This window comes from Protopterus annectens, chromosome 2.part0 (assembly GCF_019279795.1).
Source record: "Protopterus annectens isolate FY-2018-M chromosome 2.part0, PAN1.0, whole genome shotgun sequence".
NCBI classification, from domain to species: Eukaryota; Metazoa; Chordata; order Ceratodontiformes; family Protopteridae; genus Protopterus; species Protopterus annectens.
This window is the reverse complement of record NC_056728.1, coordinates 1,121,654,493-1,121,679,196: the sequence shown is the minus strand read 5'-3', so window position 1 is coordinate 1,121,679,196 and position 24,704 is coordinate 1,121,654,493. Positions and strand designations below refer to the sequence as shown.

The window sequence follows — 24,704 nt, the reverse complement described above, 5'->3', positions numbered from 1 at the left end:
AGCAAAAAACACTGCTTCCATGGGACCAGATGGCGTCCCAGGTTGCGTCCTACATGAACTCCAAGAGGAACTAATCCCTCAAATAAAACAGCTATACAAGCTCAGCCTCACTACAGGATATGTGCAAACAGAATGGCGTACAGCAACAGTGGTCCCACTCCACAAAGGTGGAGCCTCTACGGACCCTGGAAACTATCGCCCCATAAGCCTGACTAGCTTAGTCTGCAAGGCTATGGAGAGGATCATCATGGAGCTCATAAACAAAGACATTGGGGACCTACAGACACTGGATCCTACCCAGTTCGGCTTTGTCAAGGGCAGATCCTGCCTTTTGAACCTGGTTGACTTCTTTGAAACAGTCACCAAAGCCATAGATGAAGGAAAGGTAGTCCACACAGCCTATCTGGACCTTGCAAAGGCATTTGACACAATACCCTACTCGGGCATCATAGATAAGCTATCCAGCTTAAATATAAACCCCTATGTCACAAGATGGGTCGCAAACTGGCTCAAAGACAGAACCCACAGAGTGAGAGTTGCTGGAGCTATGTCACTCGAAACCGGTCACAAGTGGCGTCCCACAGGGTTCTGTCCTGGGACCACTCTTGTTCGGTATATACTTTTCTGAGGTACAGGCAAACGTGGGAGGACTATGGCTCACCAAGTTTGCAGACGACTGCAAACTGGGCGCCATAATCAACTCTCCAGCTGACACAAACATCCTTCAAAAAGGTCTCACAGAGACAGATAACTGGTGCCAGCGCCATGGTTTAAAGCTAAATGCCACAAAATGTATAGTCATACCCTTTGGCAAAAACAATGTGCCCACAAATTACCACATAGGCGGAAACCCATTAAGTACAGAGAAAGTTATTAGGGACCTGGGGACCCAAGTTGATAGCAATCTCTCCTTTGAAAACCACATTGCCAAAGTGGTTAGAAAGACCTTCTACATAGCCCACCTCATCACGAAGGGTTTCACATCTAGATCAAGAGAGGTAATCGTACCCCTTTATTCATCCCTCATCAGGCCCATCATAGAATACAATGCCCCTTTTGGGATGTACCTTACCAGACACCTGCAGCAATTAGAAAGACCCCAAATGTATCTCACCAAGAGGATCAAGGGTCTCAAACAGATGCCATATGCTGCACGGTTAAAAAAACTCCAGCTCTACTCAGTTGCATACCGCCTACTTCGAGGCGATCTATGCCTGACTTACAAAGCTATGTCAAATCCAGAATTAATGGACATACTCCACCTCAGTAAATCTAAATCCCTTAGAGCCACATGCTCGAGGGACTTGAACCTCAGCACAGAAATAAATAGAACTTGCTGGAGGGACAGGTTCATAACCCAGAGGCTCCCTTCGCTCTGGAATAGAATTCCAGTTCATGTGAGGCAGAGCACCTCACTGAATCTCTTCAAGAAGAATCTCGATAGGTGGATGGGGGATCGTAGGTTTGTCCCATGGATTACTCCTGTGTCACTATTAGACAGAGGCACAGTAAACTAAACCTTAAAAAGGGCACAGTATACTCAAATCAAGGGGTGGCGTAAGCCATACAGAATCGGGCTAGGCTTATAATTGCCCCAGGGCAGATAGCCTAGTATGAACCTATGAACCTATGAATCGTTCATCTCCTCAGACAAGGTTCCTGCAAGGGTATCAAAGAGTTCCTTTATCAGATCTCTCTGCAATCTGGTGAAATGTGCCAGGAAATTCAGAGACCTCAAGGCGAAGGTCCCTGAAGCACAGACATGCTTTCCAAATGTGTCCATGGCCTGCGACTCCTTGTTGGGCTATAAAGAGAAGAACTTTCATTGGCTAGTTCTTTCCTGGTGGCCGCCACTACAAACATGGCATCAACAGGGAGCCCTTGAATGCGAACGGTCTTCTGGACGAGACAATGTTGTCAGTCTTCTTTGGTATGGGTTTAATGGAGTCAAGCTCATTCCACGCCCACCACCGCCAACCAAATCTAGGAGCTGTTTAGCAGGCAGAATCACCAAGGATGTAGATGGGCCAGTAGCAAAAGCCTCAAGGAGCACCAATTCCTCTGAAGGATTGGTGGGCTTCCTGCCACCTCTCTGTTTTTGGATTTGAAGGATGTCTCCAAGTGAGACATCCGCAAAAAATTATCTTAGGGATCCTTCACCATCCTCAAAATCCATGTCTTTCATAAATGATTTAGGGTAATCTAGATGCTTCCTCTTACATCTCCTCTTCTGGACAGACCACTTCAGTGGGATAAATCTGGAGAGGTATCAGAAAAAGTAGAAATATCCAACTGGCTGCCCTAAGGGGTTGGTACCAGCTGCCCCTGTGGGAGAGTAAGCAGAGACTCTTGACGCAGAGCAGGGGATATGGAACCCAAGGGTATAGGACCAGTCTGTGTCATGGAAGCTGACAGGGCTCTCTCAAAGGCACTAAAGGCCAACCTTCCCAGAAAGGAATAGGAACCTGGGTCTGAAAGGCGACCTTTCGGATCCCTGGTCCCACCTTGTTCTGAGGAAACCTGCTCCAAGGCAGAAGTCAGAGCCGAACTAACCCTTGCTGAAGCTCCAAGGTGCAAAGATGGTTCTGAAGCCCTCAGAGTCGACTGAAACACCTTGGATCTGACAGGATAGAAACACCTCAGAGAGCCTTCCGGATCCAATAGTGCAGAGGACCTCAGAGCAAACTTCTGATCACGGGATACAGTGACCTTTAGACCCAAAGAAGACAGGCCTTGTTGACTCTGATCCAAGGGCTCCAAACCCACGGAGGGAGTCAGAGGACGAAGAATCAAAGGTTGAGTCTTAGATGCAAAAGGCTTCCTAACCCAAAGGAGTAGGAGTAGGAGCTGAAACAACCGCTGGGAGGTTCTGCACCAAAAGCATCTGTCTCACTACCCTTTCCACATCATCTACTGTGAGACGCCTAGAACAGTGAGAGGACTGTCTAGGGGGTGATTCCGGTCTGTAAAGAAAAGGAGAAGGTACCCTTGACGGGACAGGGTCCACAGCCTTGTTCTAGGTAGAGTGTCCAAAAAGGCAGCAGGATCAGAGGTCTTCAGAGACAATGAATCCTGTGTTTTCGGAGACCTCAGATCTGAAGAAACCATCCGATCAAAGGAGGTTTTTTTTTTTTTGTCTGATCAAAGGGGGTCAGATCTGATGGCTTAATTTTCTTCTTCTTAGATGGATCCAAAGAAGGCCTTTTTGAAACTTTTGCTGAGGTCCTCGAAATTGAAGGAGCTCGGAGAGGACTTGGGACAACTTTTTAGAAGTTTCGCCAGAAATAGCATCACCAAAGGAGGACAGTAGAAGTCCTTTTAAGATTAACTTATATTTGCCCTCTACCAAAGCACAGGGGTTAAAGGCATAGCAGATCACACAACTCTCCTGTAAGTGAAGGGGGCCAAGACAGTTGACGCAAAGAGTGTTCGCTTTAGTAAAAGGAATCTTTTGGCCGCATTTCCCACACTTCTTAAACTCTGCTGAGGTTCTCTTTTTCAGCCATGAGAGGAAATAAAAAACAGTACAGGAAGGCTACACAGAAGGTTTAACACAACAAATGAAAGGTTCATAGGTTGGTACTAGGCTATCAGGCCCTAGGGCCTATACAAGCCTAGCCATAACAATTCACTAGCTATTTCTTCCCACACTGTTTACTTCCCTGGACCCCTGTCTAGCAGGGCAACTGATGTGATCCCCGGGGAGAATTTCCTTTCTCCCATCCAATCGTCATGGTCCCTTTTGAAGAGGGTCAAAGAGGTGCTCTGCTTGACATGTATGAGCAGACTATTCCAGAGTCTGGGGAGTCTCCGAGTCAGGAACCTATCCCTCCAGCATGTTTTGTTTGTTGTGATGACAAGTTTTAGATCCCTGGAGCGTGTGGCTCTGAGGGATTGGGATTTCTTTAAGTGTAACATGTCCAACAGCTCTGGGTTTGACATGGCCTTGTATGTTAAGCAGAGATCACCTCGGAGTAGACGATATGCGACAGAGTATAGCTGGAGTTTAAGGCGGTCAGCATAGGGCATCTGCTTTAGGCCTGTGATTCTTTTAGTGAGGTATTTCTACGACCTTTTCAGTTGTTGCAGGTGTCTTGAGAGATACATACCAAACGGGGCGTTGTATTCTATAATGGGTCTAATGAGGGATGAGTACAGTGGGACAATGACCTCCTTTTTTCTGGATGAAAAGCCCTTAGAGATGAGGTGTGCCACATAGGATTTCCTGACTGTTGTGGCTATGTGGTTATCGAAGGTGAGACCGCTGTCCACCTGTGTCCCCAAGTCCCTTATCACACTTTCGGTGTTTAGTGTACTGCCAACTATGTGGTAATTCATGGGTACATGTTTTTCCCCCGAAGTGGATAACTATACATTTCTTGGCACGGAGCATGAGCCCATGGCTCTGGAACCAAGCACCTGTTTCTGTAAGGCCCTTTTGTAAAGTATCCACATCATTTGGAGATTCAATAATGGCTCCCAGTTTGCAGTCATCTGCGAACTTTGTTAGCCAGAGTCCCTTAGTATTGGCCTGTACTTCACAGAAGTAGATGCCAAACAAGAGTGGTCCCAGGACTGAACCCTGAGGTAATCCACTTGTCTGGAGCTGGATTTGGAGTCAGCTACTTTTACAGTGTGGATTCTGTCAGTAAGCCAGTTGGCAACCCATCAAGCGACGTACGGATTAATGCCCAACTTAGTAAGTTTTTAAGGTAGAAAAACCTTAAAATTATATATAATTTTTTTTAAACTAGAAAGGAAGAAAAGGGGGGGGGGGACTACCTACCTACAAAGGTAGTAAAGGCTATGTTAAAATGTAGAAGGTATGGGAGAAAAAAAAAAGTGCAGAGAGATACTATTAATTGTACTAGCATACTCCTAAATACAATGATAAAAAACTTAAAATATCAAAAAAAAATACAAAAATCACACAATCTAGGTCGATAACTCAAGAGTGAAATTACCACATCTTTCACCTAACGGCGGCAAAGATGATCTGGGGTAATGGGGAGGATGCATTATGGGTAAGGGAGAAGCTCAAGAGTTTGGACTGCCACAAGCCTTTACAAGCGGCTGAGTCGGATCGAACGCCTTGGATTTGAACCCATCAGTTGAGGACGGAATGAAAATAGACATGAGATTGCATACTTGTGAAGTGTTCATCTGAAGCTCTAAGAGAGAGCCATGAGGGATGAGGACATTTTTAAATACAGTGATTCAATTAAAGTATGTAGGTAAAAAAAAAAAAAAAAAAAAAAGAGTGGAAAGAGTGAACAACTGTTTTGTCAAATGACTGTGTTTGCTTGTTAGGTATATGTAAAGTAATAGTGGGAGAACCCCACAGGAAATAAGGAAAAGTTTATTAATGTGTATGCACATACAACAAAAAGGTAATATTAAAACAAGGAGGCGCCTTGTGTTGAGGGAGGAACCCTCAAGAATAAAAAATATAAGAGGCATGAGTGATGTAAGAGGGAGGGGAAAAAAAAGTTAGTTAAACCAAATTCATAAGCCTACAGCATGTTGGGATATAGGGGTGTGTGTTGTTAAATCAAGTTCATGAGCCTATAGCATGTTGAAACATAGGTTTGTGTGCTGGTAAATCAAGTTCATGAGCCTACAGCACACTGGGATGTAGGTGAGACTGTGTGAAAGTACCCTCTGAGGGTCCAAAAGAGTGGTCAGTTCTGGACACAGTACCAATCCACCCAGTTATTCTGATCGCAAACATGGATAAATTTTGAGCTTGTGATGGGACGAAAGCAAGGGGGTGCTGTGGAAAAGGTTGATTGAAACCTTTCCTCTGTCACTGCACAACAACAGGATCCCTACCCTTCCCCTCCCTGAATGGTGTGCACTGATGTTCTCACTTTTTATTCCCAGGATACAGGATGTACAAGGTAAGTCTTAACTTTTTTCCCATTTTCCCTATTAAGCGAGAAGGACCAAAGCCTTGTAAGGGGAACACCTGCATACTTTACGTATCACAATTATGGAAAAGAAAGTTGTAAGTATTTGAGCAATTGGCTTCAGCTTACTAAAAAGAATTACCCTAGTGAAGTATTTCGATTAAATGGAACTTATGATTAGGATAAATTAGTGGAACTTAAGGGTATTTTGGAGAAATGAAAAACAAAGTAAGTGGGGAACAAATGGCAGTATTTTATTACTGGTATACTGAAGCTCCTAAAGAGAAAAAGTAGTTGGCATTAATGGGATTATGGGATTCTAATAAGAAGGTAAAGAGGTCAAGAAGGCAGCACAGACCAGTAAAAAGGGATACCTTTATCCTGTTTGGCAGGTTTGGAAGAAATTGGGGATGACCAAAAAGCAGAGACTTCTAAAGAAGATGATAATCCTCAGTAGCTACTGCACCTCCACCCCCATATGTACTGGTACATGTGGTTTCTGTACAAGATTCTGCTGTTTCTCAGACCCCTGCACTTCAGACTACTGACCACTGGACAACAGATCAATGTGCTAATGTTGCATCTCAACCTAGCTCTCCTGTTCAACCTTCATCTTCAGAACAGGCATCTGCAGTTGAAGAGGTTGTTTCTTCCTTCTTTTTCCTCTCGTTTTCAACAAGCTTCTACCTCTCCAAGAGCACTACTAATCTGACACTCTGTGGCTCATCTCTCACACACACTCATGATAGGGTAGGACAAGAGGCTATTGCCTCTGGAGTGGATCTTTTGCTACTTCTTAGAGAAATTTTGAGGGCTAATAATACAGAGCTTGCTCATCACCCTTGGACCACTGCTGATTTGCATACTATGTCTAAAAGTCTTGCAAATATTAGATAAGATCCACTGAAGTTTAAGGAGGAATTAAAAGTTATAATAGAACGTTACAAACTTACTTTGAAAGATTTAAACCAGCTGCTTCAGGTAGTTGCTTCAGACGTAATAAGAAAAGTTAAAGACCTGCGGTGGTGGTGCTGCGAAATAGCATTGTTGCCTCACAGTAAGACGCTGTCCGGTTCGATTCTCAGCTAGAGCGTTCTGCGTGGAGACATGCGTGAATGGGCGTACCTTCGTTGAAGGTTGTGTGTCAGGGCTGGTAACTCGGCACATAAAAATCAACTACCAATCATTAGCGGACCGGAGTTCCACTGTGGCGACCCCTAACCGGGAAAAGCCGAAAGGCACAAACAAATTTGAAAAGGCTAAAATAACAGATTATACTCTCACAGGGAATGCACTAACAAACAAAAAAATAGGGTTGTTAAATAAAATTACATATGTGTCAAGTTAGGACAGACCTGTCTAAGATACAAGCATGTAAGCAAAATAAAGGGGAAGCCCCTGCAGATTATTTGAGTCATCTCAAAGAAGTGTTTGTTAGATGTCCAGGAATACCAGACCCAGAAGAACAATCTAAGCCAGCTATTGCAGCTGCTTTTGTGCAGGATTTGCAAGCCCCTGTACAAAATCAAATAAAACTGTCAGGGAAAGGATTTGGAGTCCTTAAGTGCTGCAAATCACTGTACTGAATATCAGGAAAAAATGGAGAAGGAATACTGATAAGTGGTTAACTTTTCAAATATTTTTTATTTTATTTTTATTTTATTTTACGTTTGCTGACAGATGTAGAAGCCCTAAAGGGATGGAGCAGAGGCAGGGAAGGGGGACAGAATTGCTAGGGGATTTAGTAAGAGTGCTGGGTCGAGGGGAACAACATGCAGCTGGTTGGCAACACTGAGCTGGCAGTGCCCCTCCTGCCTCATCTAATGGATCTTGCTTCAACTGTGGTGAAGTAGGACATTGGTCAGGAGAATGTCCGGACAAGCAAATGCCGAGAGCCCAAGACACCTGGAGTGAATGGTAGCTGGATTACAACAATGCTGCATTTCCTCCACCAACTCCTCAAACTGCAAGCAGTCAGGGATCACCGCACTGACGATGTCAAGAGTAATAAGAGAAAAAAAATCTTGATCCTTTGTTGCCAATAGATCAAAAAGCACCCTATGTTAAGGTACAAATAAATTCAAATAAAATTCCTTTCCTGGTGGACACTGGAGTCACTAGGTCTGTATTAAAAGTTACCTCAGACAGACACCAGTATCAAAACAAAAAAGTAAAGGCAGTTTGAGTAACAAATGCTAGTGTTACGTATCCTGCTTCAGAACCTATACCTATTTCTTTAGCACCAACTGAATAAAGGCACTCTTTCTTTCAGAACTACTGCACCAATAAATTTGCTAGGGAGAGACATGCTATGCAAACTGGGTTGTGCTATTTACTGTACACCAGAAGGGGTGTATTTGTATGTTCCAACAAAATCAGAGGGTTAGAAATGAAGCGCTGTGAGCACCCTGAAGCATAGGTAGCTTAAACCTTCAGACAGAAGACAGGGTCCAACTACTGAGGTTAAAACAACTAGAATAAATATGAAAGAATAACATTTTACGCTATTTGAGCTATGCTACATCACCAAGCAGTAAGAAATATTTGTAAATTAAACTCAAAACAATAGTAAAAAAATCATACTGTGATCAAAATGTCCTCACTTTTTCAGGTTCTTTGTACCAAAAGAACAAATCTTGTTGCGATTAAAACAGCTTCACTTCTTAGTAGCAAAACAACAACTCTTTATTGGGTGAAACTTATAAACCAACATATACCCAATAAAGATTTGTTGGAGGAACCCTCCAGCAGGCAGACTGAGAAATAAACAGGAAATTCATTGGGCACAGCAAGTATTTCCAAGTCTTTACTCTTGGGTATGGAATGCAAAGGAAAAAGCTCTAAATCACCATGCTTTTTCAAATTCTTCAGGAGGTAGCAAACCATACTTCACATCACATCAGCATGGAAAATCGAAAAAGGACTGAAATTCGAACTGTGGTATTACAAAATTGTCTGGCATTCGACAATACTAGCTGCCAAAGGGGAGTCATGCGTTCTCATTGGAAGCCGCTCTTATATTAGTATCTATCATGATGAACAAAAAAAGTTGGCCAGTTTCATGAAGCAGAGTTCCAAGGACCTGGACAGCACATCTAAACAGTGGACACTTTTTGGATGGTTAGGCAGTGCATTTTGTAACCTGGGAACTAGTATATTACAAGGTATCAAATAAAACATTTATGATATGTTTATGTCAAAGAAAATTTGAAATACAAACACGATTATCCAAGAAATATTCTTACAAGTAGTAGCCTTATTATTTCAAGTGTCTTACAACAGTATTCTTTCTATTAGCAAATTATAGTGTACTAAAGCAATAACCGACTACGTGGTGTGGTATATTGAAGACTTACCAATGGTTGGTGTGATTTAATCACGAGGGCAAAGCCAGAGTGATTAAATAAAGCCAACCATGGGTAAATTTCAATATACCACAACCACGGAGTCGGTTATTGCTATTATACAATGACATTATTTAAGAAAAATAAGACAATGACATTACTTAAGAAAAAAATACTTACTTTTCTTAAATAATATCTTTGTATAACGGCGCATTATTGTTCTTCCGCTGGTTGTGTACACTGCTTCCTTGTTTTGACGTACTGAGCATGTATATGGGACTTGTGTCCCACATATACCAAGTACATCAATGCTTTGAAACAGAAGCAACGAAGAAAAGAAAGTCTCCGTTGCTCCATTTTTTCATTTGTTTAAAAAAAATGTTTTGAGGACTTTATATGAACGTAAAAAAGTCTGGGCGACCGGACCTTTTTCCGTTGGTATATTGTGGGATTTACAATGGGCATGCTGGCCAATCAGCGTGCATGCTTTGGAATATTAATGGGGGGGGTCACTGTATAATGACAGATAAATGAAGGCAAAGAAAGCACTGAAGGAGTTAAGGGATAACGCTGTGCCAAGTTATCTGTGGAAACCAGATTAACAGTACGCTCTGGCCATCTCAGGCTGGAGGATGTTGTTGTTGCAAGGATGTCTGTAAGATAGTGCGTACTGGTACTGAGTGTTACAAGGTTGAAAGATAATACATGTTACACCAGGTGGTCTAAGTTTTAAAATGCATATCTGTGAAGTGTTCACATGAAGGTCCAAGAGAGAACCACAAGAGATTAGGACATTTTTAAACACATCGACTTGCTGAAAGTAATTTTACGTCAAAGTTTTGCATGCATGAAATTGATAAGAAAAGTTATATGTACAGTCTTTTTCCTTTGTTTTCTGAGACTAATTTCAAAATCTTGGTAGGCAGGCTCCCAGCTCTTAAACCAGTACTTTGGACATCCTAAAGCAGTAGTGTCCAGCCCACGGCCCTTAGAGCTCTTCTATGCAGCCCGCGACCTTTACCTGCAAGTTTACTATATGCATGGGCATAAAAGCTCCCCCCCCCCCCGTTTGCTTTTCGCGCCCGTAATAAATGTTGGTGTGCGCATGTGCTAAAGCATGCTTAGCTGCTTGTTTTTTTGCCTGTGTTCCCGCTACTGGGTTATTTCGCGCCAAATAAGCAACGTGTGTGTGTCTTAGCACTGAGAGAGTTGTACGGAGTTTGCTATCATTTGGACTTCTAATCTAAGGGACAGCACTTAACTGCAGTAATAGGTAAGTGTGAGTGAGTGAGTGCATGCATGAAAGCAAAGTGTGTGTGTGCGTGAAAGTAGAAGAGTGTGTGATTGTGTGTGTCTGTTAGCAATATTAGACATCTTTTTGCCTTCACCCTGTGCGGATAGTAAACGCATGCATGCAAGAGGTGAGGCAAATCAGAGATGTGCTGTGCAGTAAAGCAGAGCAAACTAGGGCTGCTGTATTACAACAGGCATCAATGTTGGCTTCGTTTATGTATAGCTGAAGGAAGCATAATACATTACAGCAGGTGGGTTGGACACTTGGTCTGTGTCACAACAGAGCAGTTTGAATACCTAGGTTTTTGTCATTAATGTGGCCTTATCTGTTCTGTGAGGTTATCTATTAAGCCAGCAGATTTCTAGTTCTTTGTTTAATGTTAGGTAATTCTGAATGCAAGAGATTTGGTGGTTTTACATGCTTAGTGTTCAAAGAAGTTTATTGCATTTATTCAGAGAACTACTGCTTGACTAAGTTATTAGCATGGAGTCCATGCATTTGAAATGTCATCCTGTTGTACCAGTGACTCATTTTCATGGTTCAAGTCTTCAAATGTGGAAAGTGTAAAAGCAACAAAGGAGCGACCAAGGAAAAAACAGTCACTGAGATAAACAAAGTCACTGAATCCTTTACCATAAAACGATTTATTGAAGCAGAATGACCCATAAAAAGTGGTAAGCGCTTTCGCATAGACCTTCCTCAGACCAACAATAAACACAAGAGTAAAAACATCTTGTATAAAAGAATTTGAACATCATGTCCTCCAATCATGGATGAGTACCAATTAATCACCAATCAGCCCTTAAAAACATATTAACATAATGAACAAACACACAATACAAGACAGTATGAACACAGACCATAGGGAACATATAAACATCTATACATAAATATAAAACAATTTTTAAAACCTAACAATACAATGTATACACAGTAAAATCAAATACTATTTCCTAACCCTAAGCTTTTTTAACAACGGCTTCAAAGAAGCCCGTTCATTCAGGCCACTGCCCCTATCGGCTCTCAAAATAATCATCCAATTAGTCTCCTTATACTCCATATGATTACGAATATCTCCTGCTCTGATAGTGGGTGTTATGATTTCAATGACCTTAAACATGAAGCTGTGCGTCTCACCACACTCTGCAACATGTTTCGATAGAGCATTATGATCAGAATGTACCCGAATACTGTACATATGTTCCCTCATCCTCTCACGTAAGGACCTGTTGGTCTTCCCTACGTAAAAGGACTTACAGTGGATGCACTCAGCTAAATAAACCACGTTTGTGGTTCTACAGTTGGCATCTACATGAAAAGTAAATGCTCTATTTAAATCAGGATGGTTAAAAGACTCAGAAGTACTAATCAGACCACAAAAGTTACAAGTACCACAGGGGCAGGTCACTCCTATCCTCATGGCATTGGTATCCAAATCCCTACCTTAGCATAACAACCTCTTCAAATTCTTCCTATTCCTGTATAAAAACAAAGGCTGATCACCGACTATACCACCAACCATGGAGTCCACTTGCAAGATAGACCAATGCTGCCTGAAGAGCTTAGCGAGTGCTCTATTATCTTGTGTATAAAATAGAGGTATCTTCACAAAGCCCCTCTCAACTGTGAACTGTTCATGGGCACACGATGATGTCTCAACAACAGGACCATAATAAGGTGCTACTGCACCTTCCCTTAGTGATCCTAGATCAGACCAGCTATTAGCAATCTCTTCCTTCCTATAACCTCTTGACATAAGTCTTTGTTCCAAAGAACTAATTTCAGTCTGAAAACCCTCAAGTGTGGGGTTCAAACGGGATGCTCCAATACCCTATCCACGTATCAAGTTACGGAAAATGTAATTGGGGTGCATACTGGTCCTACTAAGTAAAGTGTTCTTAAAACAGGATTTACGGAAAATACCAGTATTGATAATGGACCCTTGTAACTTTTCAATAAATAATTCAAGGAATTCAGTGCGTGTCTTGGAGAACTTCATAGTGAAGTTTAAACATTCACATAGGCCATTCATAAAGGTAGAAAAATCATACAAGGCAGCTATAGATCCTCCTCAAAGAAAAAACAAATCGACAAACCATCGATAAAAAACTACACTAGCTTTAAATTCTTCAGATGGGAACAACACAACATTCTCCCATTGTGCTAGAAACATACTGGTGTAGCTATTGGCACAAGAAGTGCCCATAGCTACTCTGTGTTTTTGAATATAAATGTCTCCATGAAAAGTAAAAATGTTATTCTCCAGTATAATTTCCAAAAAATAACAAATAAGATCAATCTGCTTGTCCTGATATTCACTGTGGGCCCTGAGATATTCGTGCACATACCTCAAGCCCAACTCATTAGGAATCACTGTAAAAAGGGACTGAATGTCCATGGTGACAAACACTAAGTCATCAACATCAGGTACACCTTGTATACACCCATAAAGATCCAAAAGAAACTGTTTAGTCTCTAAGTACGACCTTGTTCATATTAATGATTGGTCTAAGATATTTCTCCACATATATTGATAAAGGTTCTGTAACCCACCCAGCACCTGACACAATAGGTCTCATGGGTGGGTTAAACAAGTGTTTATGGACCTTAGGAAGTCCTTGTATTATGGGTAATAATGGATCAGAGACACTCAGAAAATGAAAGGTGTCATCAGAAATTAATCTCCCCGAAAATATATCCATAATCGAATTCTGAATATTTGCAATAATTTTACAAACATCCTCTGTAGTGATTCTACTATAATAACTACCATCACTTAACATCTCCACCATAGCTTCAGTGTAATGTATGCTGTTCATCACAACTATTAGTCCCCCCTTAACAGCCGGCCTCACAATAATCTTGGAGTTATCTTGTAAGCGCCTCAAGGCTTTCCTCTCATTAAAGGTGAGATTGTGTCTCAACCCCCCTCGGGTAGCTCCTACTCGTTTGTCATAATACTTATTGATATCATCTTCAGTTAGTTTCATATACGCCTCAACTAAAGGATGATTCATAGGAGTGAAAGTGCTGAGTTTTTTAAAATAGGGCTAATTGCTATCAGACCCTTGGGGCCTCTCATCTATATTATCATTACTATGATAAAACCGTAACATAACATTTCTACAAAATACCTTCAAATCCAAAATTGTGTCAGTCAGCTTGCTATCACAAGATGGAATGAAGGATAGACCCTTACATAACACACTGGACTCATCAGGGTCCAAGGCATGAGATGATATATTTAAAATCAACGACACAGTAATTTCCCCCACTTTTTCTTCAGGGTATAATTCTGATTGTATTCCCCTGACAATTTCCTCTTCTGATGACCCCTGCTCACTGATCTGGTGTGTCTCATTGTTCTGTCCACCCTGACAGGTAGGGGAAAAGGGAGATCACCCAAGGGGCCACTAACATCAGAAATGTTAGTGGTAGAGTTGTTCACTATACACTTATTCTTGGGTCGTACAATAGGATCATTATTCTCTAGTTAGAGCTTTATGAACTATAACATTGAAGTTACTACGAAGTTCTCCAAGACACGCATTGAATTTCTTGAATTATTTATTGAAAAGTTACAAGGGTCCATTATCAATACTGGTATTTTCCGTAAATCCTGTTTTAGGAACACTTTACTTAGTAGAACCAGTATGCACCCCAATTACATTTTCCGTAACTTGATACGCGGACAAGGTATTAAAGCATCCCGTTTGAACCCCACACTTGAGGGTTTTCAGACTGAAATTAGTTCTTTGGAACAAAGACTTATGGCAAGAGGTTATAGGAAGGAAGAGATTGCTAATAGTTGGTCTGATCTAGGATCACTAAGGGAAGGTGCAGCAGCACCTTATTATGGTCCTGTTGTCGAGACATCATCATGTGCCCATGAACAGTTCACAGTTGAGAGGGGCTTTGTGAAGATACCTCTATTTTATACACGAGATAATAGAGCACTCACTGAGCTCTTCAGGCAGCATTGGTCTATCTTGCAAGTGGACTCTATGGTTGGTGGTATAGTTGGTGATAAGCCTTTGTTTTTATACAGGAATAGGAAGAATGTGAAGAGGTTATGCCAAGGTAGGGATTTGGGTACCAATGCCATGAGGATAGGAGTGACCCACCCCTGTGGTACTTGTAACTTTTGTGGTCTGATTAATACTTCTGAGTATTTTAACCATCCTGATTTAAATAGAGCATTTACCTTTTCATGTCGATGCCGACTGTAGAACCACAAATGTGGTTTATTTAGCTGAGTGCGTCCACTGTAAGTCCTTTTACGTAGGGAAGACCAACAGGTCCTTACGTGAGAGGATGAGGGAACATATGTACAGTATTCGGGTACTTTCTGATCATAATGCTCTATCGAAACATGTTGCAGAGTGTGGTGAGACACAGCTTCATGTTTAGGGTCACTGACATCATAACACCTACTATCAGAGCAGGAGATATTCGTAATCATACGGAGTATAAGGAGACGAATTGGATGATTATTTTGGGAGCCGATAGGGGCAGTGGCCTGAATGAACGGGCTTCTTTGAAGCCGTTGTTAAAAAAGCTTAGGGTTAGGAAATAGTATTTGATTTTACTGTGTATACATTGTATTGTTAGGTTTTAAAAAAAAAATTTATATTTATGTATAGATGTTTATATGTTCCCTATGGTCTCTGTTCATACTGTTTTGTATTGTGTGTTTGTTCATTATGTTGGTATGTTTTTAAGGGCTGATTGGTGATTAATTGGCATTCATCCATGATTGGAGAACCTGATGTTCAAATTCTTTTATACAAGATGTTTTTACTCTTGTGTTTATTGTTGGTCTGAGGAAGCTCTATGCGAAAGCGCTTACCACTTTTTATGGTTCATTCTGCTTCAATAAATCGTTTTATGGTAAAGGTTTCAGTGACTTTGTTTATTTCAGTGACTGTTTTTGCCTTGGTCGCTCCTTTGTTGCTTTTACACTTTCCACATTTTATTCTTTTTGAGAGCAATGGAGCGTTTACCTGGTGGATTATTATATTTCTTCAAGTCTTCAAATGTTTGTGAGGTGAGGAATTTTCTAAAACCTCTGCAGGCTAAGTTTTATGTCACAGGAAGGAGAGGTTTGGTAATCCTAGCAGATTGGTAACTCCTTGTAGTGAGTTAAGAGTATTATACATCAATAGAGGCAGCTTTTATGGTGTATGGATATTGTAGCATCTGTATAGCTTTCCCCAGTCACAGTGCTGTACATGAGTGGTAATGCAGTATGGATTAATAAAACAGAACACTATTACTAAAGGTTGATTGAAAACACAGACATGGTTTGCAGTGATTGATTAAGTGGCTTATCTTTGTACATGAGGCATGGTTATTCCTTATATATGAGTGAGAAAATGTTTGGCTGGATTATGGTAGAATTTTACTGGTGTTAGACTGTAGTCAAAAGAGCAAACTGTAAAGCTAGAAGTGGGACTGTATTTTCTAACTGGTAGTAGAAGGGTTTCCTAATGACAGGAGCTTGGAAGAAAACAGACAGGTTCTGCTGTATTAGTGGGAAAGCCTTTCTGGGTAGAAGTCTCTCTTCAGCAGAATTCAGGACATTTGACTTGCTCAAGACCACAAAACAAATTGCTGAGGAGGAACTGAATCTCGAGTAACCTGTTGTTATATTTTGTTAAAGTGCTGTACTAAGCCACTGGTGCATATATTTTAAGGGTATGGTCTCAACAGTTATCTTTTCTCACTACTTGTACCAATGATAAACTTTTATTCGCCGTTTCACTACAATGACATTAATGATCTTATTCGAATTTTAGTGTGTTGTATCAGGATTAAGAATTTTCTGGGTAATAACTTGTGTTGACCACGTCAAAAAAATAGATATCACATTTACACTGATATTGAAGAAATAATGAAAGCTAACACACTGAAGAAAGTACAGCTTGTGTCTCATTCACAAGATAATATATAGCTACCACTGGGTCTTCAGTTCCTCATAAATGTTGCAATACACCCGTGTTTTGCAAGCTTGCTTTACTCTCTTTTCATCAGTAGAATTAATACCCCCCCACCCCCCGTATATGTTATTGGGAGACCACTTCCTTATAGTACGAAAATGAACTTTTAATCCAGTTTGCGATCAAAACCTCCCACTTTAACAAGAACATTCCGGACATGGCTTTATCCTGTTTCCTGGTTAAGCTTGGTGTAGTCCAAGGTAAGTTATTTCCTATCCAGCAGCTGTGTCTGAAGACCAGGAAAAGTTCCTCCATTGCTAATGGTATTAAGAACTTTCACAGCCCACGGTAGCAAGCATGACTGGTATGAAAGAACCACTCTCTCTATACTTATATTAGTAGAATATGAGCCAAAGAGGCAAGTAGTATTTGTATTAATGCTGTGCCAATGCAGTATATAATGAAAGAATAACTAATCTTAGCATCACACCTACATTATATTAAAAATCAGGTAAAGATTTCACTATTTAGTTAACCAAGATGTTCATCGTATTGATAACCGCTGCTGTAGCTTTAGCTGCATTAGTTATATCCTGACAAGGATATACCAGTTGGCCAACAAAGCTTCAGGGCACCTTCCACATACCCAAACTGTCAGGCAGCTTGAGCAGAGTTGACTAAAAGACAAGTTTGGGCACCACGCCCTTCAGAGATTTACTTCTGCGGAAGACTATGCTCCTCTAAGGCTTTTGACTATTGACAGCTGATTTGTGCCGTTCCATTGCTGGGCAGATAAGCTTCCTTTGGTGAAAGCGCCTTCCATTTAATAATTTGGTTTATTATTCAAACTGTCCTCTTCAGGAAAGTTATTTTAAAGCTAGGAGTTTGTGTTTTAATGGACTGTCACAAGACTGTACAGTACTTTAAAACGAGAGCACTCTTTTTTTTTTCTGTTAACTTAAAAGTTGTTTTAAGTAACCAAAAGCCATTTATGTGGAGGAACTGTGTTTATTTTACTTTTCGGAGCTGCCAAAGTATTTTAAAGTGCTTTTTACTGTGTTGTTCTGTCTATGAAAAAAAAAAGACTTTTAAAAGACTTATTTTTACCAGGATTTGCTGCTTGTTTTCCCTGGGAAAGAGGCGTCATTTTTGGCTTGACAATGGAGCAATCTGTTGGTCCTATGTTCAGTCCTTCTTCCAGCCACAAAAAGAAAAGGTTAAGCAAACAGCCTTTGCCATCACAGCAGACTAGCAGTTTTGCCTCAGCACAGGTGGGTGAATCTGCTATGGCCATTAGTTGTACCTCAGACCACTGATCTTTTACCCGGAATTCCTCTGGTGTATGATCTGCAGCCATTGTGGACCAGTGGTTTAGCCACATCCTCTGCGACTGTTAGTGTTCCTTAGTGGGCAAGAGGGAGCAACTCTTGTTGGTCCTGGAAAGAGAACAGGGAAAGCTTCCATGTTTTGTCAAAATGCTGTGCCCATAGTAGGGCAACTGCTGTTGCCATTAACAACACTGCTGGTTCCATTTTTCCTTTCAAAAAGAAACAGAAAAGTACACATTCATCTACTCCTCCTCAAAGTTCCTTATAAAAGAGTAGCTTACTGAGTCTGCCTCAGGGTTTAATTCAGGCTATTGGTCATTCTTATGAAGTAGTTTCTGGTAAAAGAAGAGAGGGATACCTCCTTTCCTGAATAGATTCTTAATCTGGACAGGAGGATGAAGGGAAAGATACAGGGATTTCTCCTCAGATGTCTTATTCGGACTCAAAGGAGAGCTCAGTTTCTGACTTTCCCTGTGTGGGGTTATCTTGCTCTAAGATTATTTCTACAATGTGACAGTGTTTTAAATGAGAACACTGAGGTTTCTCAGTCCCTAGGAAAATACTATGAGCTGTTACAGAAGGAATTTCCAGAACCTCCACCGATTCCGCCTGTCCTGTCTGCCTTGGAGATGTGTGTGTTACTGCCTGCAGTTTTCCTCACAGTGAGCCAGATACCCATAAAAAGGAATACATTATGTATAAAGTTCCTTAGTCTTTTATGTTTTTAAACACTTTTCCCAAACCTGATCCAGTAACTATAGTTTCAGTTACTGAAAATTATTGGTGGAAAAAAGTGTATGCTTCAGCAACTTTGATTTTCAGAATTTTGAATTGTCAGGCTCATATATTAAGATTTGTCTTGACTAACTGTGAAAGCATGAGGAATGTTTTGTCTGCAGATTCTTCTTCTGAGGAAAAATTGCTTTAAATAATTTAATTTTTTTCTGTTCAAGTCACTTCTAATTGTATGCAGTGTGCATCTGACTCTGTGGATGATACTTCATGGGCTGTGGCCACTGGTACTGTTTTGAGAAGGACTGCATGGACTGTGTGATTGTGTGCGTCCGTTAGCAATTTAGACATCTTTTTGCCTTCACCCTGTGCATGACCACAATACAGACTAGGTACCTTTCAACTTCGTTGCTTAACTCATTAACCATGAGTACTTCTCATGGCGCCTCTGTGCTTAACACCGAGCGCGCCATGAGAAGATCAAAATTCCCTTATGTTAACCCCAAGTGGCTTCTCCCAGCGCAGTTAACTTTGCAGTCAGATAGAATCTCCATGGTTGAAAATTAAGTTGAAAAAGTAACTGAACTTTGTCAGGTACCTTGTCTGCTTAATTTTCAGCCTGGAGTTACATGGTGTTTGTATTGAAGGTTTCGGAGAAAGTCGGCTTGCAAATCACTCTCTACTTTCCTCTTCTGGGCAGTAACAAAGGATGACAAGTATGAAAGGGAGAGTTAATGATGATGCTACTCATGTTTACAGTGCAAGTTAGAGGTAAATCAGTTTACTGTTCAGTTAAAGATACAGCAGTTTGTAGCTCAGTGTATGTTTGATGCTGACTTTATCGTATGGAATATATCTGGTAATATGGTGAAACTTATTTACACGTACTCAACAGAGGGTTAAAGTTTACTTTGAGCACTGCTTTTGATAGATTGTTGTATCATTTGAAATGCATAGTTTTAGTACAGTACTCTGAATCAGCATTCTTTCTGGTGGGCAGAAGACACCTGCTGTACATGCTGATGCAGAATGGCAGAAGTAAAGCCTTCAGTTGTGTTCCTCACCCACTCATTTGTATCCTTTGCAACAGCATGTGGATAAGCACTTAGGGATCTGTCTTAGAAGTAGCCAGTATATCAATATTTTAACCATGCCAGGGAATAAAAGTACAACTATAGCTAGTTTTAATTTTTATTTCCTTGTTTTTTTAATGTAAATTTTTAGCCACGGTTTTAAAAATTTATAAATATAACTAGGAATAGAGTAGTTACTCCTTTTTCACTTTTCAGCATGGCTTCTGCATCCTGCCAAAACAAAATGGGTATGAAAAGAAAAACAGCGGATGAAAGGAGAGTCTTTCAGGAAAAATGGACTGACTAGTACTTCTTTGTTGAATCTAACAATAAAGCGCTTTGCTTAATATGCAGAGAAGTGGTATCCGTTTTCAAGGACTACAATTTGAAAAGGCATTATACTCAAATGCACCCCAAATTAAGTGAATTGCAAGGAGTATGCTGTAGACAGAAAATATTAGATTTAAAAAAAAAAAAATCTTACATTCCAACAACAGCTGTTTCGAAAATCAGCTACTCAGCCGGATTCTTTACTGAAGGCAAGTTATGTTGTAGCAAATTTAATTGCTAAAAAATCCAAGCCATTTGCCGATGGTGAATTTATTAAAGAATGCCTTGAAAGTGTAGCAGACATATTTTGCCCTGAAAAAAAAATCAGATTTTTCTAAAATAAGTCTATCACACCAGACGATCGCAAGGCGTGTAGAAGATATAGCCAAATCTATTGAAGACACTTTGGAATCTCGATGTGCAACTTTCAAGTTTTACTCCATAGCTTTGGATGACAGCACTGATGTTACAGATACGGCACAACTTGCCATATTTATTCATGGTGTTGACAACGATTTCAGTATTACTGAAGAACTGGCCTGTCTGTTTCCACTGAAAGATACAACGGAGTCTGTTGATCTGTATAAAGCAGTAAACAAACACTGGCTAGATTTTCCTTGACCATCGAAAATCTGTCTGGCATAGTAACTGACGGTGCCCCAGCTATGGTTGGAAAGAAGGAAGGACTAACAACAATGATGGAAGAAGATGCAAAACAGATCAGTAATGTGCGTTTCATGAAGTACCACTGCATTATACATCAAGAAAATTTGTGTGCACATACTTCAAAAATGGAAAATGTTATGAATGTTATTAAAACAATAAATTTTATAAGATCCAAAGGATTAAATCATCGCCAGTTTCAGGAGTTTCTGAATACTTTGGAAACTACCTACGGAGACATTGTGTACTTTACTGCAGTGAGATGGTTAAGTCACGGAAAAATGCTGAAACGTTTCTATGACTGAATAAATGAAATAAAGTCCTTTATGGAGTCCAAAGGAAAGCCTGTACCCGAATTGGAAAATGCAAACTGGATGGCTGATTTAGCCTTCTTAGTAGACATCACTGCTCATTTAAATGACCTGAACCTGCGCCTCCAAGGTGAAAACCTATTAATAAATGACATGTTTCAAACAGTGACGGCATTCGAAGTGAAATTGAAATTATGGCACTGTCAGATTAAGAACAATACCTTCATTCACTTTGAAACACTGTCTGAGCAAAGCCATGTAAATACTGAAAAATATGCAACATTACTTAATAGTTTATCACAGGACTTTGAGAGTAGATTTCAAGATTTTACAAAACGCCAACAACAATTTACTATATTTGCTACTCCATTCTCAGTAGACATCAACATGTTGCCTGCAAACCTGCAACTGGAATGCATAGAATTGCAGTCAGATATGCAACTTAAAGAAAAATTTCTGCAAGTGTCTTTATTGGACTTTTATAACTTGTACCTACCTAAAGAAAAATATCAGTCACTTCACGAACATGCCCTGTTCATGACATCTCTGTTGGGGAGTACGTACATTTGCAAGCAATTTTTTTCTTGTATGAAGTATACAAAAAATACAATCAGAACGAAAATTTCAGATGAGCATCTTGAAAATACTCTTTGCATCTCCACCACCTCTATCAAAACCGATATAGACGCACTGGTATCAAAAAGACAAGCTCAGTGTAAACATTAAAAAGGTTATGCTCATAATGTTTGTCTACTACGCAAAAGAACAATCCTGACTTGACAGCCTGAACCTCCTGATAAGTATAACAAGAACTAGGACCAATAAGTTTGAATTCTGCGAAGGTCTGTGCCTGGCTGCACCCTTGTGAACAGGTTTCACAAATAAACACTGCCACTACTAATAAAGTCAATTTGTTGAAATTTGAGAAAAGTAAACACTGGAAGACCCCTTCCAAATTTTCAGCAAACACTGGGAAACACCTCAAGTTGCAGACTTATAGTAATCTAAGGACGAAATACAAAAAGGTGTTATCTGATGATGCTATGCCTCACTGAGTGGATCGGTGCAAGTCGTCAGCTGAAATGTGCACTCATGCATATTGGAGAGGCAACTGCAAAAAAGTAGGCATGAGATTACCTTGTGAAATTGGAGTGTGTTGTTGCAAATTATCATGTTCTTTGTGGCTCCATAGTAAGTGGGTGAACTAAAGTTAAACGTGTTCTACCATCTGTTAGTCAGTGAAACAAATGAAAAATACAAATTGTTCATTTTTTAAGAAGTAAAAGTCTCATCATTCCTGCAAGCTGTGCATCACCACTGATGAACCTTCTTTCATCTTCACAACAGCCTGACCAGACAGCAGTGCAAAAGTAAGAAATATTGCCAGTGCCATATTTCAGGGACAGATTCCAAAGCTAGAAATGTGCCTTTCCAAAGGGGTGCTCAGTTTGAGAATACCACTGATGAACCTTCTTTCATATTCAGACCAGCCTGACCAGATGTAGCATGTCTTGAATAATTTCAGGGACAGATTCCAAAGCTAGAAACAGAAGCGTACATGAGCGCTTTGAACAACATATGGACATTAAGGACATGATGGAATACATGGACATCTTTAAGAAACCAGCAAAATCACAGGTAAGATCTCATACAAATTGAAGGGTTCGTACCTGTTATTTTTTTTTTTTTTTTACAAATAAACTAAGATGTTAAACTAAGATGTTAGAGTTAACTGTTATTTTAAGAATTAGAATGAGATATTGAATTTTACGGCAAATATTATGCATTTATTACATTTATTCATTGTTCAAATTCACCTACAATACAGCCAGGGGGTCGACTTTGGTCGCCCGCGACAGCAATACAGTTAACTATATGATATACTTTACATGCGGCCCCAAGACAATTTCTGTTGACTCAATGCGGCCCCTGCAAGTGAAAAGGTTGGACACCCCTGTCCTAAAGCATTATTCTTGACGCAAGAATAAAAGGTAAAACTTTTTGTTAATTATTTGTAAACTTTAACAAGTAAAAGCTGAGGAAACAAACTGGTAATAGAAGCAGTATGATGTTTACAATGGATGCTAGTCCTTCACTTAACACAAACATATCTTCATAACCCAACAGGCAAAGCACAAAAAAAATCACTGTCAAGCCTACAAGTATATGGGTACATACAAATACAGCAACACTTACTACTTCCTCACCTGTATGCCAAAAAGGCTACTGGCTTTTGATGTCCATGTTCATCTGTCATGGAGCCCACACTGGGAGGTTCTACAATCACATCATAAATGATACCTAATAAAGCATATAAACAAATGATGCAATAATTAACATAAGTCATTTTAGATTATATAGCATTTTTTATTTGAAAAGAACCACTCAAGTTTTTACATTTTCAACATTTTGTTTCAGAAAATAATATTTTCTGCATTCTAATGATTCACTCAATGACTTCAGACAGAAATTTAAAACAGAGATATCAGTGTTATCATAAGGCATCAAAACAATCCCATAGAATATGCTTTACACTCAAGAAATGTCACAGAAGGTAGAATACAAGTTCAGCATGCAAGGGGACCTGCACATTCTGTTCTAAAGGAAAGTTTGCAAACTTTTCAAGTTAAACTCAATTCTATTTACTAAATTTATTTACTGACGCTTTCTAGCGGAGCAAAGTTAAATAAAACATTGCAAAGGATAAGTGAATAGGAGAAACCTAAGCACAGCTTTCAGGCTTTTTTTTTTTTTTTTTTTTTTATATAGAAACCTGCGTATTTATGATCTTCAGGGCTGATGCTGAGGAAAATCCAAATTCAACAGGCACATCCACACATCAGAAGCCTGACTGCTCTTCAGGTAACTACAACCAGGGTTTCTCAATCTGGAAAAATACAAATCAGTTCCACTGAAAGTAAACAGTGACTTTATGGGACTCAGAAAAAAATATGTATATAAAGATACAAATTATGCACACATACAAAATATTGTGTGATGCAATACAGGAAAAAAAATGATGTTATAGTAGGTTTCAATTGTGATTACATTTGCGTGATGGGAGAAAGGCAATTAGCTCACCTAGTCTAATCTTCAAATGCTTTTTCCTTCAACCTTATCTTCTTTCTCAACTGTCCAATGACCTCCCCTGTCCAAAACCCATTCTGTGGTCCATTCAATTATTCCATAACCCCTCCATGAAGTACTTTCACAGGTCCCAGAAGTAGCAGGTTCCTACAATTAACCTACAATCTCTCCTTCCCCTATTCTTGTTCTAAATGAATCTGTCACATCTCCCTGGCACAACTTTGTATATCTGCATCAAGTCTCTCCTGACTCTTCTAACCTCTAATTAATAAAAGCTTCAGCTCACCTGTCACCTGGTTGTATTCCATCCCCTCCATCCCACACATGCTTTTCACGGCTTTCCACTGAACTCCTTTCAGCAGGTCAACATTCTTTTCCATGCAAGTCCAACAGAAGCACAGACTACACAAAATGTAACCCATCCAGGACACTATAAACACTACCTCTCTGCGTCTTATGACCACCTCCAGAGCATACACCCCAACATTCTATTGTCTGCTGCCAGTGCACATTCACTCTTCTCCTACTGGACCACTCTATGTGCAGCAGCCCTAGATCCTCTCTCTTCTCAAATGCTACTAATTTCACTCCCTCACAGCATTCATTTCATGCCAGAGTTGTTATAGCCCAAATGTAGTACCTTGCATCTGCTTGAATGGAACCCTAGTGTAATCGTTCTGCCCAGCTGAAACAT

The 24,704-nt window shown here is 40.1% G+C and overlaps 1 protein-coding gene across 1 annotated transcript in view; it reads right to left on the bottom strand.

Annotated features, from left to right (window-relative positions):
- Window positions 1-24,704, bottom strand: part of OSTC (oligosaccharyltransferase complex non-catalytic subunit) — a 226,988-nt gene that overhangs the window by 98,876 nt on the left and 103,408 nt on the right. Inside the window, exon 2 of the mRNA XM_044061316.1 lies at window positions 23,131-23,224. Coding sequence (XP_043917251.1) covers window positions 23,131-23,224 — 94 coding nt within the window. The remainder of the gene's footprint in view (window positions 1-23,130; window positions 23,225-24,704) is intronic.